This window comes from Trachurus japonicus, chromosome 3, assembly GCF_045865225.1.
Source record: "Trachurus japonicus isolate A0001 chromosome 3, Traja_1.0".
Taxonomy (NCBI): Eukaryota; Metazoa; Chordata; class Actinopteri; order Carangiformes; family Carangidae; genus Trachurus; species Trachurus japonicus.
The window spans coordinates 2,978,042-2,997,321 of record NC_140909.1 but is presented as its reverse complement, the minus strand read 5'-3'; the positions used below and the strand labels follow the sequence as shown (position 1 = coordinate 2,997,321).

At 41.9% G+C, this 19,280-nt stretch overlaps 1 protein-coding gene across 2 annotated transcripts in view; it reads left to right on the top strand.

The window, feature by feature from the left end:
- The window catches only part of LOC146989419 (phosphorylase b kinase regulatory subunit alpha, liver isoform), a 44,391-nt gene extending 25,111 nt beyond the window's left edge, over positions 1–19,280 (top strand). Inside the window, exons 21-31 of one of the 2 annotated variants that reach the window (XM_085805104.1) lie at positions 1,789–1,928; positions 3,343–3,505; positions 4,824–4,903; positions 5,785–5,863; positions 5,983–6,112; positions 6,962–7,063; positions 7,753–7,871; positions 9,943–9,996; positions 14,468–14,701; positions 17,907–18,107; positions 19,058–19,280. In XM_085805104.1, coding sequence (XP_085661230.1) covers positions 1,789–1,928; positions 3,343–3,505; positions 4,824–4,903; positions 5,785–5,863; positions 5,983–6,112; positions 6,962–7,063; positions 7,753–7,871; positions 9,943–9,996; positions 14,468–14,701; positions 17,907–18,107; positions 19,058–19,231 — 1,476 coding nt within the window. In that variant the 3' untranslated portion in view covers positions 19,232–19,280. The remainder of the gene's footprint in view (positions 1–1,788; positions 1,929–3,342; positions 3,506–4,823; positions 4,904–5,784; positions 5,864–5,982; positions 6,113–6,961; positions 7,064–7,752; positions 7,872–9,942; positions 9,997–14,467; positions 14,702–17,906; positions 18,108–19,057) is intronic. The other variant, XM_085805113.1, reaches the window with a different exon arrangement.

Sequence of the window (19,280 nt, the reverse complement as noted above, 5' to 3'; positions counted from 1 at the left end):
CGTGTTTACCGCAAAGTAGAAACCTAACTCACTGCTCACCACTAGGGGCAGTAAAAGAACAACTGTAACAGCACAATTTATATTAGAAATGTTAAAGGTGTAGCCAGTGGCGGCCTTAGACATCTGGGGGCCCGTTTCAATATTTCATATGAGGCCCTACCCTGTTAAACATAAAATTATTTGCCAGCTATGTGCCCATGTGTCGCTGATGCTTTAAACCCTGAAAGGACGCAGTAAACGCACTATCCATGCATCCCAGGTACGCACAACACATTAAGTGTTAAAATCACTATCAGGGCAAGAAACCAGAAGAAAAAAAAAGACATGAACAGGAATCTTAACACAATCAAAAACTACAGTTTTTAACAATATTCTGAATTTAAATTGGCAACAAAAGTAATGAGAGCAAAGTGCTCCGTGTTATTTCAGCACCACGACAAGGAAAGGACGAGACATGCGGACAGACAGACGTCTACAGGTGCTGATCCTGTCGGTGCTGCAGCAGCAGACAGACAGCTGTCTCCTCCATTATTACAATCTGTAAATAAGCTGCCAATAATATCACATTTTAGCTGTACTCTCGCTGTGTTTTATTTCTCTGTTAAGTTAGGACGTAGATCATAGATCGCCTGTTTGGAGGCATTTTAACCCGAGGAAAAAAAGGAAAGAGGAGGAAAGTGATTGACAGACGTCAATCAACTGGGCGCACGTCAGGAGGAAAGCAGGAAAAACAAAAGGACATTAGAAAAGGAATAATACTGGGAGAAGGAAAACGAGGGTCTATTGTAGTTTGCGGCCGTTTTCAAAGGTAAGCTACGTTGTTATTGATATTTCCTGCCGTATTATTAATTAGGAGCGATTAGTAGGCTACAGTCGCGGTGTGGCATGATGAGCGCATCAGGTTGTAGAGCGGATCAGGGGTCGAGTGTGTGACCGCACGGTGGACAGAGCTGTTTGTGTGTGTGGTGGATGTAGGCCTGTGTGTGTGTGTGTGTGTGTGTGTGTGTGTATGTTAAGGTGAAACCTATGACTTATTGTACTGTCTTTTACTTGGTGGCTGGCAGCTGGGGGCCCCCCTGGTGGCTGGGGCCCGTTTCAATTGAAACGGTTGAAACATAGGTAAGGCCGCCTATGGGTGTAGCTACAGAAATGGCCGTTTGTCCTGTTTGTGGCGCCGAGTTGTCCCGAGCTGCAACACGAGTTTACCCGAGTAAGGAAAACGAAATTGATTGGTCGTTATCGAGCGGGCAGGATATTCAAAGCTTGGGACGAGACCGAGCTCTGTGTGTGTGTGTGTGTGTCTCAGACGTTTGAATGACGGATCCAATATCAGTGGCTGGTGAATCGTGTTCAGGCTGACGTATAATCCGTGCGCCTGCATTATCCAATGAGGAAAAAAAAATACACACTTTCATCCTGGATTTACTTAAAAATAGAATTTTGCACAAAGTTTGGTCTACATCGTCTGAAATATGAGTTATTACACTAATGTTAAGACCCACAGTGGGCTCAAATTCAATTTTCTTTTCTGTACAGCTTTAAGAATATGAAGTTTCTGAAACAAAGGAGTGGAGGGGCCGTATGAATCTGAACAAGTTGCTGTCCTGACAAAACGTTTCTGACAAACCAGCAGCTTCCTCTGCTCCTCCGTCTCTTCACTAAAACCTCTGATGTGTGTGTGTGTGTGTCTGTGTGTGTCTGTGTGTGTGTGTGTGTGTGTGTGTGTGTGTGTGTGTGTGTGTGTGTGTGTGTGTGTGTGTGTGTGTGTGTGTGTGTCTCTGTCTGCAGCCGCACGGCGCCGCGGCCGACCTGCACCTGCCCCGAGACGCTCAGGGCAACACCGACTTCGCTCTGCTGGTGCGTCAGCTGAAGGAGTGTCCCACGCTGCAGGACCAGGCCGACATCCTCTACGTCCTCTACGTCATGAAGTACGGCCTGTCTGACCAGAATGTATCTGTCTATATACATATATAAATATATAAATATACACTACTCACACAAAGTTAGGGATATTTGACTGAATCTCCCTATAAACAGTTCCTGCTACAGTGATATTCTATCATGAGGCCTTTTAAGTTGAAGGATGCAATGGTCATTTCTTTATTTATAAAGACTGAAACGTTGAACAACTGGACATGTGCATTCAAACATTTAGAGAAGGTTCAATGAAGTTCACCTGTAAAGGTTATAGAGCATTTTATCAATAGGACAATTTAAAACCACAACTACATCTTATTTTACCTCTAACTGCTCCGGCTTTTAACTATGTTTCAATTTACCCTAGTCACCTTTCAATTCTGGTATTCTGTTATGTTTTTGTATGTTTCAAATGTCTTGTCTTCTGTCCTTGTGTGTTCTGTGTTTCATCTCGGCTATATTGTAAATGAGGTTACTCCTCAGTATATCTCCGAGTTTAAATAAAGGTTATGGAATGAAATGAAATGAAATGAAAGGTGCATTCTGAAATGTAATCCAAAAGCCAAACATCCCTAACTTTTTGTGAGTAGTGACCAAAAATTGACGAAAAATTTAAATTTCTTCAAATTTCTCCAAATTCAAATATATCATCTGGGGGGTCCGAGGGGGGTCCAACGCAGAAGGTTTGGTTGAAATAGGGCCGGTGGTTTTGGAGAAAATGACCAAAAACCACACAGGCCATTTTGAAAATGTTTTAACCAATGTATTGTTGAAAAAAAAAAATTTGGATTGGATCATGGGATTTCTTGGTTTCCCTCATCAAACTCATCAAATACACAATCCAACAACTCCACAACGCTCTGGTGGACAAGTTGTGAGCTGCACATTCACCACGCTATGAGATAATAACACAACGTTACCACACAGAGTTGTTTTAGAGGGAAATACAGAGACTGTTGATGAAAAACTAGAATTTCCCTCTACAACAACTCTGTGTGGTAACGTTGTGTTATTATCTCATAGCGTGGTGAATGTGCAGGTCACAACTTGTCCACCAGAGCGTTGTGGAGTTGTTGGATTGTGTATTTGATGAGGGAAACCAAGAAATCCCATAATGAGCCTCCGTAGCGTAGCTCTGAGCAGCTCACGGCTCTGCTCCGCCGTTCTAAAAACAGCTTGCACCGACAATTAAAGGTAACGAACCTACTGCTATGACTATAGGGATTATGGCAATGGGCCAGTTTGACAAAATGTTGAACTATCCCTTTAGAGGACAGAGTGTGACCCCTGTGATGGTGATACTGTCATCTATCGTAGTGACATCACGGCTCTGCAGCTGCTGAACTGACGAGGGATCAATAATGGAGTTGTTATCTTGTTGTTGTTAATCAGAGGAGCTGATTGGTTGTTGTTGTTGTTAATCAGAGGAGCTGATTGGCCGGTGGAGCTGGGGGGCCCCGGCCAGGGGGGGGTCAGTGTGCGGTCGCTGCTGGAGGAGCTGTACGTCCAGGCCGGGGCCTGTAAGGAGTGGGGGCTCATCAGATACATCTCTGGCATCCTGCGCAAGAGGGTGGAGGTCCTGGCCGAGGTGAGAGGGACGAGGAGTTAGTATTATCACTGATTTACTGCTCTGGTTCAATAAACTACCACAGAAACTAGTCTAACATGTATTCATTTATTATTACCAAGTATCATCACACAGACAAAGAGTCTGCCTTAAAGGTGCACTGTGTTAGGAATTCCTCCCATCTAGCGTTGCGGTTATAGATCACAAGCAACTCAATGGTATTTTTCATGCTGCATTCACATGAAATTGGGCAGACGGCAGACGGACGACAGCCGCTGCACGTAACGACATAAACAAGCCTCTATGTAAACAAGTGGTCCGTCAGCACGAGGCAAAACAATACACGTGACAATATGTTGTCATGGCGATGTGGTATTGTTTTACCGTCTTTCTCTGGACTTCTGTGACTAAAATGACATCTGGTTTGTTAGCGACGGCCGTCTGCCCGACTGCAGGTGAATGCAGCATCAGTGTAACGCTCCATTCCTCCTCACTGCGTTACCGCGGTGACTGAGCCGACAGCTCCGGTGTCTCCGCTGAGTTTCCGTGGTTACCGTTACCGTCACGCTGCCACTGAACGTAAAAACATGGAGACACCACATGGCAGCAGCACTGCAAAAACTCAAAATCTTACCAAGAATATTTGTCTTATTTCTAGTCAAAACAAATCTCATTCTACTTAAAATAAGACTCATCACATAAAAAGCAGCTTGTTTTTAGACACTTTTTACTTCTTTCAAGCAGATTTTCACTTTTCTTTCTTATTACAAACACAAAAACTTGCTGCTTTCACTGGCAGATTTTTCTACTTATTTCAAGTGAAAATTAGTTTGAAACAAGTGAAAATGATCTAAAAACAAGTTCATTTTTAGGTGATGAGTCTTATTTTAAGTGAAAAGAGATTAGTTTTGACTAGAAATTAGACATTTTGACAAGAAATACGACAAATATTCTTGGAAAGATTTTGAGTTTTTGCAGTGTGAAGGTAAAAACATGGCGACACCACATGGCAGCAGCACCGAGCTTACCCGCTCCATGTAGATATGAATGATATGAACGGCTCATTCAGAGCTGAAAGGAACACTTCACTTTGTTGATGGGGGGATTACTGGTTAATGAAAAACAGACTGAAGAACCAAATAATCCATTTTCATGAATAGATAACAGGAGAAGTTACACAATGTCCCTTTAAGAAACACTCACAACTATCGAAATCAAAACCAGACGTCTCTAACTCCATCTACCTGGATCTTCACACGCTGTGTGTGTGTGTGTGTGTGTGTGTGTGTGTGTGTGTGTGTGTGTGTGTGTGTGTGTGTGTGTGTGTGTGTCCTCTCAGGCCTGCACTGACCTGATCTCCCACCACAAGCAGCTGACTGTTGGTTTACCTCCGGAGCCCCGAGAGAGAGTCATCACTGTGTAAGAGACACCATACTGTATATAAGTTTATATATTATATACTGTATATTATATATTAGATTACATATATATTATATATATGATTAGATATGATATATATTATCTATTAGGTTAGATATTAGATAGGATAGATATATACTTTATTGATTCCAGGATGGGAAATTACAGTCAAACTGGGAAATTACATTTTTTTGGTTTATTATATACTGTATATTATATTATATATATGATTATATATTATATTATATATATATTATATATTAGATGAGGTATTATATATATTATATATTAGATGAGGTATTATATATATTATATATTAGATGAGGTATTATATAATATACAATACTTCATCTAATAATATATTATACATTAGATGAGGTAGTATATATATTATTAGATGAGGTATAGTATATATTATATAGTGTACGTATGCCTCTCCTCTCAGACCTCTCCCTCCAGAGGAGCTCAGCTCTCTGATCTTAGATGAGGTAGTATATATATATAATGAGGTATTATATATATTCTATAGTGTACTGTGTATCTCCTCCTCAGGCCTCTCCCTCCAGAGGAGCTCAGCTCTCTGATCTTAGATGAGGTAGTATATATATTATTAGATGAGGTATAGTATATATTCTATAGTGTACTGTGTATCTCCTCTCAGGCCTCTCCCTCCAGAGGAGCTCAGCTCTCTGATCTTAGATGAGGTAGTATATATATTATTAGATGAGGTATAGTATATATTCTATAGTGTATGTATGTCTCTCCTCTCAGGCCTCTCCCTCCAGAGGAGCTCAGCTCTCTGATCTTAGATGAGGTAGTATATATATTATTAGATGAGGTATAGTATATATTCTATAGTGTATGTATGTCTCTCCTCTCAGGCCTCTCCCTCCAGAGGAGCTCAGCTCTCTGATCTTCGAGGCCAGCGGTCAGGACATCAGTGTTGCTGTTCTCACTCAGGTTCGTCTCAGACCGTCTGTTTGACCACGATCATCATCATCATCATCATCATCACTCCCTCCCTCCTCTTCCTCCTCCTCCTCCTCTGTTGTTGTCTGATGCTGTTCCTCCTCCTGCAGGAGATCATGGTGTACCTGGCCATGTACGTGCGCTCTCAGCCGGCGCTGTTCGGTGACATGCTGCGGCTGCGGATCGGCCTCATCATGCAGGTGATGGCCACGGAGCTGGCCCGCAGCCTGCACTGCTCAGGTAGGAGGAAACATAACACACCAACACCGACTGTCTAACATCTGCAGGGATGTGCACGGTTACCCGAGTACCCGGGTACCCGAGTAGGCAGTCTGCTATCCGGTTATGAATTTATTCTCCGGTTAACCTAGGATTAAAAAAACGTCACGTTAGAGCAACAGTCTAGTGTCGGATCAAACTACATCATCAGGCCGTGGTTCAGCTTTTTGTAGCGTTCAACAGTTTCAGATCAAGCAACAACGTGATTTTCTGCTGAGTAAAAGTGTTTTTGGATCGAGCCTCGGACTTTCAAACCTTTTACAATAATCTGTGGTGGTTCCCTCGGAGACGACAGGTGTCATCAAGTCTGTTAGAAAATCTGCTGCTTTCAGTTTACAAACATTGTGAAACCTTCCCAGTTATTTCCTGAGACGATGCGAGGCCGAGAGGACCGAAGGCACCAACATGTAGTGGACTAATAAATAAGAACCGCTAATGATTTAAAAAAAAGAAAAGAAAGTTTTCTCCTCCGAGGCAGCCGCCGCATAAAGATGCACATCTGCCCCGTATGAGCATCTTAAACTCCATCTCTACTCTTATTCTCCAGCTGATATTTAGTCTGACGACGCTGTGTGTCAGTGATGTGACTGTCTGACAGACAGAGAGCATTTATGCACCGGCTGCTCTCTGTCCATCAGACATGACCTCATTTTATTTTTTATTACAGTAATCGGTTACCCGGGTAACACCAGGTTAGGATACTCGGTTAGAAAATTATTCAAAATGCCCATCCCTAGTCTAAACATCTGGACAGGTGAGATAAAACATCTGGACAGGTGAGGTTTAACATCTGGACGACTTCCTGTGCAGGAGAGGAGGCGTCGGAGAGTCTGATGAGCCTCAGTCCGTTCGGCATGAAGAGCCTCCTGCATCACATCCTCAGTGGGAAGGAGTTCGGCGTGGAGAGGAGCAGTGAGTAAACGCATGAAAGCCCCCCAAAAAATACATACATTAAAGGGATAGTTCACCCAAAATTGAAATTGCACTCATTATCTCCTCCCCCTCATGTGGACTAAGGGCTGGGAGAAGTTTCAGAGTCCTCCGTGGCTTCTCTGAGTTACAGGCGGCGTAGCAGTGCATGTCCATATGACGGTTGTAAATGGATACCAACTGTCTTCGTAACAAAAAGACACACCAAAAAACATCCAGATACCTCCATGCTGCTCGAAGAGGAGCTTCGAGGAGCTTCCGCTACAAACAAGCTTGAAATATAGACTTATTTAATTTTTTTCGGGACAATTTCTCATGTCGGGGCTTCAATACCAGAGGGACATTACATACGAGCAGCATGGAGGTATTTGGATGTTTTTTGGTGTGTCTTTTTGTTATGAAGACAGTTGGTATCCATTTGCAACCGTCATATGGACATGCACTGCTACGCCGAGACCCCCTGTAACTCAGAGAAGCCACGGAGGACTCTGAAACTTCTCCCAGCCCTTAGTCCACATGAGGGGGAGGAGATAATGAGTGAAATTTCAATTTTGGGTGAACTATCGCTTTAATAAAAATCTCCTACCTGAGCTGTTTTTTGTTTTTTTTCCATCCATGAAGTCGACATGCAGGACTCTGAGCTGGTCTGTTTCTCTCTCTGTGTTGGTCAGTGCGGCCGATCCAGTCCACCGCCACCAGTCCGGCCATCTCCATCCACGAGCTGGGCCACACCGGAGCCACCAAGACCGAACGCACCGGGATACACAAACTGAAGAGTGAGATCAAACAGGTGGGAAACAGAGAGAGACAGGAACAAACTGGATCGTAATCTCTCTAATATACAATACAATACAATACAACTTTATTTATCCTGGAGGGCAATTTCAGTTTATTATTACATACAACATTCATCTGTTTAACACATTCATTAGTTAGTTATATATCACCATAATCCCTATAGTCATAGCAGTAGGTTCGTTACCTTTAATTGTCGGTGCAAGCTATTTTTAGAACGGTGGAGCAGAGCCGTGAGCTGCTCAGAGCTACGCTACGGAGGCTCATTATGGGATTTCTTGGTTTCCCTCATCAAACTCATCAAATACACAATCCAACAACTCCACAACGCTCTGGTGGACAAGTTGTGAGCTGCACATTCACCACGCTATGAGATAATAACACAACGTTACCACACAGAGTTGTTTTAGAGGGAAATACAGAGACTGTTGATGAAAAACGAAAAACTGTCCCTGAAGGCAACGCGCATCAGCGGTTTTACATGAATTTCCCTCTAAAACAACTCTGTGTGGTAACGTTGTGTTATTATCTCATAGCGTGGTGAATGTGCAGCTCACAACTTGTCCACCAGAGCGTTGTGGAGTTGTTGGATTGTGTATTTGATGAGTTTGATGAGGGAAACCAAGAAATCCCATAATGAGCCTCCGTAGCGTAGCTCTGAGCAGCTCACAGCTCTGCTCCGCCGTTCTAAAAACAGCTTGCACCGACAATTAAAGGTAACGAACCCACTGCTATGACTATAGGGGTTATGGCAATGGGCCAATTTGACAAAATGTTGAACTATCCCTTTAAAAGTCAGTGGTTGCTGTCCAGGTTTAAAAAAAAACCTACTGGCACAAGAGATAAAATACCTTCTATCTATCTATCTATCTATCTATCTATCTATCTATCTATCTATCTATCTATCTATCTATCTATCTATCTATCTAATCTAATCTGATCTAATCTGATCTGATCTATCCCATAATAACGGTGTTGTTGCTCTGGTTGCAGCTGGATGGCTCTCGTCCTCTCAGCGTGGGTTGGGTTTGATCATTTGCAGCATGTCTCTGTTTCTTCTAACCAATCAGCCGCCTCTCTGCTGCTCCGGCTCTTTAACCCTTTGTGAGCCACAGCAGCGTCGTCCTCAACATGCCGACATATAGGACGAATCTCCTTGTTGTTTACAACTACTTCCTGGTAGAAAACCAGCATGAGAACAATAGTGACGGACGAGAGTTTCGTTATAATTTTTCATGTCACTATATCACCGTTTAGACTAATCTGATGTTTGTAAAGTTTATAAAACCAATGATTGGACAAACATTACTATTTCTGTGTGCACATTTTTGTAATTAGTCGTGGTTATCATCTAGCCGGGCTAACGGTTAGCTACCTGTTTAACTTTAATAACTCAGTGACTCAATAAACGCTCCATGAACAAATGTTTTCTCCAGCGGATATCTGAGTTCCAACATGACTGAGCTAACTGGAGTAGTTTCATGTGGTGTCCCACAACGGGAGGGTTTTAACAGCTGACGTCCTGCTGTTAGCTTAGCTACCGCCGTCAGCTTAGCTACTGTTAGCTTAGCTACCGTTAGCTGTCCCTGTCAGCTGAGCCACTGATGCTTTCTAGACACTGTGATTCCCCCAAACTGAATAAATACAACACATAGCAACACAAAACACACACACAGAAATAGTAATGTTTCTTCAATCATTTCAGATTTGTCTAAACGGTGATAGGGCGTGAAAAATATGATATATAGCTAAACTCTCGTTCGTTACTGTTGATCTCATTCAAATTACGTGCTGGTTTTCTACCTGGAAGTAGAATGTAAACAACAAGGAGATTCGGTCTATTTACATTTAATCTAAAGTCGCTCAGAGCTCAGACCTCATCTCATCGTGTGAAGCTTTATCTGGCGGTTTGTTTGTTGAATGATTGAATTTCTATCTCCAGCAGCCGAGTTGTGTTGTGTTTCATTCACTCTGCAGCCGGGTCGTTGTGTCTCTGAGCCTCCTCAACCATCTCACAACTCATCTTCTCTCTCATCCTTCATTCTTCATCCTTTATCCATGTGTAGATCTTCAGCGGCGGTCATTCCCTGAGTAGTAATGTCACTTCTCCTCGCTCCACGGTAAAAAAAAACCGTCATCTCATCTCATCTGCTTCACATGATCTGTTTGTTTCCGTTCTACTGAGAATATATAGAATATTTTACTTTAATTCAAGATTTTGATGTGCCTTTTTGTCTTTAAAGGGATACGGCAACATTTTTTTTCATGTCTTGCCTCACTCCCGAGTCCATGACCAGCAGATAGACACCATCCTTTCCACTGTGCGTGCAGTAACAAGGGAGATAGAGCCGTATCGCCCGTAATTAGCTTAGCTCAAACACTGGAAGTGCATGGGTAGTGTTAGCCTGCCTCCTACCTAAAGTCGCTAATTAGCTTAGCTCAAACACTGGAAGTGTATGGGTAGTGTTAGCCTGCCTCCACCTAAAGTCGCTAATTAGCTTAGCTCAAACACTGGAAGTGTATGGGTAGTGTTAGCCTGCCCCCACCTAAAGTCGCTAATTAGCTTAGCTCAATCACTGGAAGTGTATGGGTAGTGTTAGCCTGCCTCCACCTAAAGTCGCTAATTAGCTTAGCTCAAACACTGGAAGTGTATGGGTAGTGTTAGCCTTCCTCCACCTAAAGTCATCAGAGAAACTCTTCAGCAACTCTAAACGGAAACCGGCGGGCCGATCTTCGTCTCAGAGCTGACAAAACTCTCCGGTAAGGCATCTTGAGCGGTCAAATGCCGCTAACGGGACCAGATCGGTCAAAACGGAGGGTTCAAGCAAAGATGCTTTATTTTGGTTCAAGCTAGCTACATCGAGGGTAGGTTAGCTTCCTATTTCAAAGTAAAAGCACAAATTCTATCGTCATGGTTTTCTGTATGTAAAGGGCAACGGGTGTTTTATTTTGTGAAAGTAACCAGAAGTGCGTTGGTCACAACGGCTAGCTTGAGTGGCGCCGAATTCGTCTGAACAAAATTGTAAACAGCTGGTATTTAGACAAATTAACGACACACTGCTGATTTAAACGGCTACTTTCTCACCTAACAATGTTTGAAATGTGGATAAAGTGATATATTTACAGAGTTTAGAGCTAAAATGAAACCAGCTTCTGACTGCTGATTTCAGCTCGGGTAGGAGGCAGGCTAACACTACCCATACACTTCCAGAGTTTGAGCTAAGCTAATTAGCGACTTTAGGTGGAGGCAGGCTAACACTACCCATACACTTCCAGTGTTTGAGCTAAGCTAATTAGTGACTTTAGGTGGAGGCAGGCTAACACTACCCATACACTTCCAGTGTTTGAGCTAAGCTAATTACGGGCGATACGGCTCTATCTCCCTCGTTACTGCACGCACAGTCGAAAGGATGGTGTCTATCTGCTGGTCATGGACTCGGGAGTGAGGCAAGACAAGAAAAAAAAAATGTTGGCGTGTCCCTTTAAATCAAGATTTCACATGTTTTCTCTCCATGTGCCTTTTTGTATTTAAGGATGAAGCTGGTGTTATAGACTCAATTCTCAATACATTTATATTAAAGTGATATTTATGCATGTAAGAGCAGAATATTTCTGCCATATTTTTACTTTCTAACTACTGAAAACCATGTGAAGATGAAGTTATTGTTAATTATCACTGTCACATCAGGCCGTGGTTTATACAGACGCCATGTTAGTGAGCTAAGTTAAAAACTAAAACATCAGCTTCATCCTTTAATACGTCCTGTAGAAGTGATAGAGCATGACACCGAGATGCATGACTTCTTACTGCATGAACTGAATAACTAAATGTGAGTGTTGAAACTCAGGCTGCATTCAAAAAGACTAAAGAAAATATATAAAATAATCCCTGAAATCGATTAAAGAACTGATTTAATTCAGACATTTAGATCAACTTTATATATATTTATATTTTAAATACCTAAAAAATTAAATATATGTGATGTGTGTAATGACTCTAAACACAAAACAGGAGCTCTGTTTTATTTACAGGAAGCTCCTTTTCCTCAGTTGTTTAGAAAAGACTATTTGACTGCAGCCTTACTGGGTGTGTGTGTTTGTTCTGGCATGACAAACCTGTACACACTCTTACTCTTGTCAGTGTTAATAGACTCTAATAACAACAGCCACTAATGAAGCAGCTTCAAACAAACCTCAGTTCACGTTTGGAAATACATGTCCAGGACTGTGCAAAGTGTTTAGATCAGCGGTTCACAACCTTTTTTTGGCTCGTGACCCCATTTTGACATCGCACATTTATGACCAGAAATTTGTGACGTCAATCAAGATGCGCCTGCCAGCTGAGATATTTTTATTTCAAATTGTTTTTTATTGAGTTTTCAACAAAAAAAAGCTGTAGTGAGAAAAAACAAAACAATTGAAACTGCTAAAAGAGCTAATAGACACAATTGCATGAATGCCATACATGGCTCCACTCTCCGGATAATAATATCAGATATTTGTACATGCTGCATTTTATTTGAACTTGATTTATATTTGAGAAAGTGAAAGTATAGATAGAATACAGTTGTTTAAGATTGGGTGTGATGTTTTTAATTATAATTTTAAAAAGAATAGTAATTGGTTAAAAAGCATCTTTTTATCAGTAATTTTTATCAATTACTCGAGATTTCATGCGACCCCACATGGGGCCCCGACCCCAAGGTTGAAAAACACTGGTTTAGATCCTTCTCCGTCACATCCGACACCTCTGATCCTCTGATCCGTCTCATATTTATTCTGCAGCAACACGACAACGACCTGGAAATCACAGCCAGTGTCCAAAATAAGTGTTTTAATTGACAAGAAGGAGACTGGTCCTGCAGCAGACGGTGCAGCCTCGGTTTCCTCTGCTGACTGGACTTTGGAGGAAGTTCATCCAGAAATAAAAACTGTTCGTGAAGCATCTTTACTTTAGTTCTAGAGCCTGAAACCTTTGCACAGTTCTGACACAACAACCATGACTCAGCTCCGACATGTGATACTCAGGTATACTTAGTATATACACTGAAAATACATAAATACTTCAGTATAGCCAGTACAACAAAACTATCTAACTAAAGTAAATGTCAGTGGTTCTCAAAGTGGGAGGGTTGACAGGGTTCACGAAATTTTACCACATTTTTGGAGAAATTGTACCACTTTTTTTTCCAGAAATGTCTCTATAATCTTTCAAAAATGTACGGCGCCTAATTTAAACGTACATCGATTGTTTGTGTATTTCTGGTGTTTGCTTCAAAATTTTGTCCAATGGGGGTCCGTGATGTAAAAAGGTTTGAGAAGCAGTATACCCACAAAAAATATATATATACTACACCACTGGAACAGACGTGATGCTGCTGCAAACACTGACAGGTTTAATGGAAAAGAAACAGAACAGCGGTGTAGTCTAATGTGTTGTAGTGGGTAAACTGCTGTTACCTAGCAACCAGTGGTGTAGTCTAATGTGTTGTAGTGGGTAAACTGCTGTTACCTAGCAACCAGTGGTGTAGTCTAATGTGTTGTAGTGGGTAAACTGCTTTTTAGGTGGTAAACTGTTCATACTTGTATCACATAGACGCTGCTTCTCTAACTGTTTTATATCAAGGACCCAAAACTGACACAAACTAGACCACGGACCCCCATTGGACAACACACCAGAAATACACAAACAATCAATGTATGTTTAAATTAGGCCTAGCTACATTTTTGAAAAGATTATAGAGAAATTTCTGGGAAAAAAAAGTGGTACAATTTCTCCAAAAAAGTTGAAACATTTCTAGAAAAAAGTGGTAAAAATTCTCACAAAAATATAAACAAAAAAGTTTTAAAAAATTTTGAAAAAAGTGGTAACGGAAAAACAGAAAAATTGAGAAGAAACTGGTAAAATTTCAAAAAAGAAAAGAAAAAAAAATTAAAACAATGATTAAATATTCTAGCAATTCTTGCAATTTTTTTTTAGAAAAATCTGGTAAAATTTCAAAAAAAAAAAAGTTTTAAATTTTTTTAGAAGAAATTGGTAAAATTTATCAAAGAAATTCTAAGAAAAGTGGTAAAATAAAAAATAAAATAAAAAAGTCAAACAATAATTTAAAAAAAGTGGTAAAAGTAAAAAAAAATAGTATATAGTAAATAGTAAAAAGTTTCTTTTTTAAATTGAGAAGAAACTGGTAAAATTATTCAAGAATTCTAGAAAAAGTGGTAAAATGTTTCAAAATATTATAGAAAAATGTGGTAAAATTTCTCAAAAAAAAAAGGGGGGCAAACAATAATAAAGGGGTAACATTTCTTTAAAAAAATAGTAAAAAGTAGAACAGAAAAATAACATTTCTCAAAAAAATTCTAGGAAAAAGTGGTAAAATTTCCAGAAAAAGTAGTGGAGACCCTTGAACCCTGTCAACCCCCCCACTTTGAGAAGCATTGACATTTACTTTAGTTAGATAGTTTAGTTGTACTGGGTATACTGAAGTATTTATGTATTTTCAGTGTGTATACTGAGTAAACCTGAGTATCACATAGACTACACCGCTGCACCAGACAGCAGCTCATCCTCTCTCTGTGTGTCTCATACAGCGCTGCAGCAGCCCCTCCACCCCCAGTGGGATGCTGTCCCCGGTGGGGGCCGGGGGGGGCGTGGGCCCGCTGCAGTGGGAGGAGCGGCAGGGCCAGTGGCTGCGGCGCCGCCGGCTGGACGGGGCCATCAACAGAGTCCCCGTGGGATTCTACCAGAAGGTCTGGAAGATCCTGCAGAAGTGTCACGGCCTGTCCATCGACGGATACGTGCTGCCCTCGTCCACCACCAGAGAGGTCGCTGCATGTCTGTCTTACTGCATGTCTGTCTGTCTGTCTGTCTGTCTCACTGTCTGTTTGTCTGTCTGTCTGTCTGTCTGTCTGTCTGTCTGTCTGTCTGTCTGTCTGTCTGTCTGTGTATTGTAAGATAAGATAAGATAAGATTACACTTTATTGTCAGATCACTCTGAAATTTGTCTTGCGTCCCATGACGTCCAATACCAAATACCAAAAACATACATTTACAGAAAGCATAAATGTTTCCCTCAAAGGTCACATTTAAAGGACAATTCCAGGCGGTGTATTTTCATATCATTTTAGGTCTAAAAGAATGAATCTGAAGATTTTCAGTTTAATCGCTCCTGTTTTGCGGTAGTTGTGTCTGTCCCTGCATCGCCACGGCAGCAATGAATGGGAGTGGATGTAAGTTCTGCTGCTTAGGCTGTTTCCATCCCTCAAAGCCACAGACAGCGTCAGATGGAGACTCAAACATGCAGCCAGAAGTTTATTTACTTCAACAAGCCGACATGTTTGTAAAACTAGATCTAATTCAAAGTCTCCTGGAGTCTCGCGCGAGCCCGAAGTTGCAGTGCTGGTGTATTCAGGAGCAGTAGGAGCTACCGCTTGTGTCATAAACACAGGAATATCAACTCTTGACTTGCTTCAAGTGTACATTTTTTTCCACAGACAGCGTCAGGTGGCGACTCAAACATGCGCCGAGAAGTTTTTTTTACTTGAAGCAAGTAAAGAGTTGATATTCCTGTGTTTATGACACAAACGGGAGCTTTTCCCACTGCACCTGAACACACCGCGCACGGCAACTGGGTCTCGCGCGAGACTCTGGGAGACTTTGAATTAGATCTAGTTTTACAAACATGTCGGCTTGCTTGAAGTAAATAAACTTCTGGGTGCATGTTTGAGTCTCCATCTGACGCTGTCTGTGGCTTTGAGGGATGTAAACAGCCTAAACAGCAGAACTTACATCCACTCCCATTCATCGTTGCCGTGGCGATTCGCGGACAGACGCAACTACCGCAAAACAGGAGACATTAAACTGAAAACCTTCAGATTCATTCTTTTAGACCTAAAATGATATGAAAATACACCCCCGAGTTGAATTCGCCTGGAATTGTCCTTTAAAGAAAAACACAAACTACCTCCTAACTCCATTCACAACATAAATCCAACATTACAATGTGTCTTTGGACACCCAGTGCTCAGTCTGTACTTAGAGCCCAAACTCTCAACTTGTGTGCAGATGTCCAAAGATTGCTGCACTTAAACACAGTGAACTAATGTTAGTTCACTTTTTTTTTTTTTTTTTTCTTTAATTAAAGAAATAAATTTTAACACTTTTTCTAGAATTTTTCAAAAACTTTTTTTTGAGAAATTTTAACACTTTTCTCTAGAAAATTTTGAACTATTTTTTCTACCAAAAATATATATTTTTCAGAATTTTTACCACTTGTTCTAGAAATGTGTAGGGATGTCCCGATCACATTTTTTTGCCCCCGAGTCCGAGTCCGAGTCATTTGATTTTGAGTATCTGCCGATACCGAGTCCCGATCCGATACTTTGGCAACGCAGTAAAGTTTTTAATGTAGATCAACTGTATCATCCCACTATTTTTCTGTTCTTTGTGCTCTACTAGGGATGTAACAATATCACAATCTCACAATAATACTCTACCTCAATAACCAGCCCATGACATTTATTGCAGTATTGTAAGACATGCCATGATATCAAACTCTCAATGTATATTAGCACAGTAGCTCCACAGTATAATATTAATGCCGTTATCCATAAGTCAACAACAAGAACATTTGGTCAAAAATAAAATAGCTTATCATGTCTTTCTCAATCACCAGCCTCTCTCCCCTGCCCCCCCCCCTCACCTCGCTCCTTCTCCCTCCCTCCCTCCCTCCCTCACCCAGCTCACCTTGTTCCTTCTCCCTCTCTAACTTTAAATAAATACCTGGTTCTGTATCTGCCATCACGCAACACAACGGTAGTTTTTTATTCAACAGTATGAGAAGTTTAACGATGTCCGCGACATCTGCGCGGTCGGTCCGTGTGTCGGTCTCACGTGCGTTACGTCGGACTCGCTCTCAGTAGAAGCTGCAGTGACTGTTGTTGCTGCAGGTGTGTGTAGCGCTCAAACATCAACAACAAGCTGCTTGGAAGTCAGCAGTGAAACAACGCAGCCACACACACACAAACAAACAGTGAGCTGACACGGTGACACGATCGTCTCTCACACTCTCGCAAGCGCCGTCATTTCATATCGTTACTTGTCCGCGACGACGCAGCCACACACACACCGTGGAGCTGTGCGCCACAGACCATGCACAAAACACAAGCTGCACCGAATGCGCGTCGCTTTGGGTAATGAGCGCGCATGACGAACGTCTACAGTAAAAGTAATACATCTGAACGCCCCCCATGCGGCCCGTCTTCGCTTTAGACAGATAGGAAAACCCTGACATGTAGATATGTAATATATCCGATTCCTGATCGGGATGTAACGTCCGATTCCGATCGAGTCTGAAACCACGTGATCGACCCCGATTTCCGATCACGTGATCGGATCGGGACATCCCTAGAAATGTGTAAATGTTTTTAGAGAAAACTTAACCACTGGTTTGTTATTGATCTAATATTTGATTCTTAAATGATGAATACATTGTTTATTAAGTATGAAAACACATCAATCTTTTATCATTTATAGTTAAAACATTTATAACTGTGTGTCCTCTATGAGGAGTTGTCTGAAATCGTCTGAAACTTTTCTCTTTCCACACTCCTCTCGGACACAATTTACACTCTACACACATGATTTTTTCCAAATTTGTAGACAAACTTGTTCTGTCTCTCACCATGTGCTCAAAATATCAGAGAGACTTACAGAATTTGAATTATCAGCCTCTGAGTGCGGCCACGTCTGTCTCTGCTCCTCATTGACTCCAATACAAAGATTTTCTGAGAGAAGCAGAACATAACTGTGTTTATAAATTACAGACTAAGTGGTATCAGTGTAGGAGTAATGTGTTATAAATGATAAATCAAGTTATTAAAGGGGAATTCCGTTTTTTTTGACACCTGGACCTTATTTCTAGGTGTAATTATGCTCATATACTCACACAGACACTTGTAGTGCAGCTCGGAGGCCTTCGGACGTTATTTAGATCCAACCCATCATGACCGCAGTCTGTGTTGTGTGCAGATGACAGCGGGAGAGATCAAGTTTGCGGTGCAGGTGGAGTCGGTGCTGAACCACGTGCCCCAGCCGGAGTACAGGCAGCTGCTGGTGGAGGCGGTGATGGTGCTGGGCCTGGTGGCCGACATGGACGTGGACAACATCGGAGGAATCGTCCACGTGGAGCGAATCCTGCACCTCGCCAACGACCTCTTCCTCACCGACCAGGTCCTCATCACACGGCCGCTTCTTCTTCACGTCTGTTCATTAATTACACAGCTTCTTTAAAACAAAGGAAACAAACAGGAGCTGTAAAACCATTAAAGGGATAGTTCAACATTTTGGCAAATTGTTCCCATTGCCATAATCCCTATAGTCATAGCAGTAGGTTCGTTACCTTTAATTGTCGGTGCAAGCTGTTTTTAGAACGGCGGAGCAGAGCCGTGAGCTGCTCAGAGCTACGCTACGGAGGCTCATTATGGGATTTCTTGGGTTTCCCTCATCAAACTCATCAAATACACAATCCAACAACTCCACAACGCTCTGGTGGACAAGTTGTGAGCTGCACATTCACCACGCTATGAGATAATAACACAACGTTACCACACAGAGTTGTTTTAGAGGGAAATACAGAGACTGTTGATGAAAAACTGTCCCTGAAGGCAACGTGCATCAGCGGTTTTGCATGAATTTCCCTCTAAAACAACGATTGCACATGCAGATGTGTGTCTAAATACTGCACTAAGTTTGTATACATAAATGTATTACTGTATGTACATAGGAATTATAGGACTTAGTGTTATTGGCAATGGCAAGGCAAGGCAATTTTATTAGTATAGCCCGTTTTTTACCACCAGTTTGTCTCAAAGGGCTTTACATCCCATCATAACAACATCCTCTGTCCTTAGACCCTCACATCCACTGAGGAAAAACTCCATGGAAAACCCTTTTAACAGGGAAAACCAGGAGAAAGCTCAGGGTGAGGACGCTGCTGGTCCTGAGTACTAATTTAGTTTCATGTCTACGGACTCGGAGGCAAATAAAGTGAATCTTGAACCTTGAGGAAATAAAACAATTGGAACAGAATAAAACATCAACTGGAGAAAGTAAGAGGAGGAATAAAAGATGATGTAGATGCAGATGTGCAGCAGCAGTCTTTAACCTCGGTCTCTCTGCAGAAAGCGCTGAGTGTCGGTGACTACTTCCTGGAGAAGGACCCGGCCACGGGGATCTGTAACTTCTTCTACGACAGCGCCCCCAGTGGCAGCTACGGCACCATGACCTACCTGTCCAAGGCCGTGGTCACCTACGTCCACGACTTCCTGCCCAGCTCCAGCTGCTTGATGCAGTAACATCTGGACGCTTCTAAACTACTACACTGCCAAAACCCCAAATCCTTCC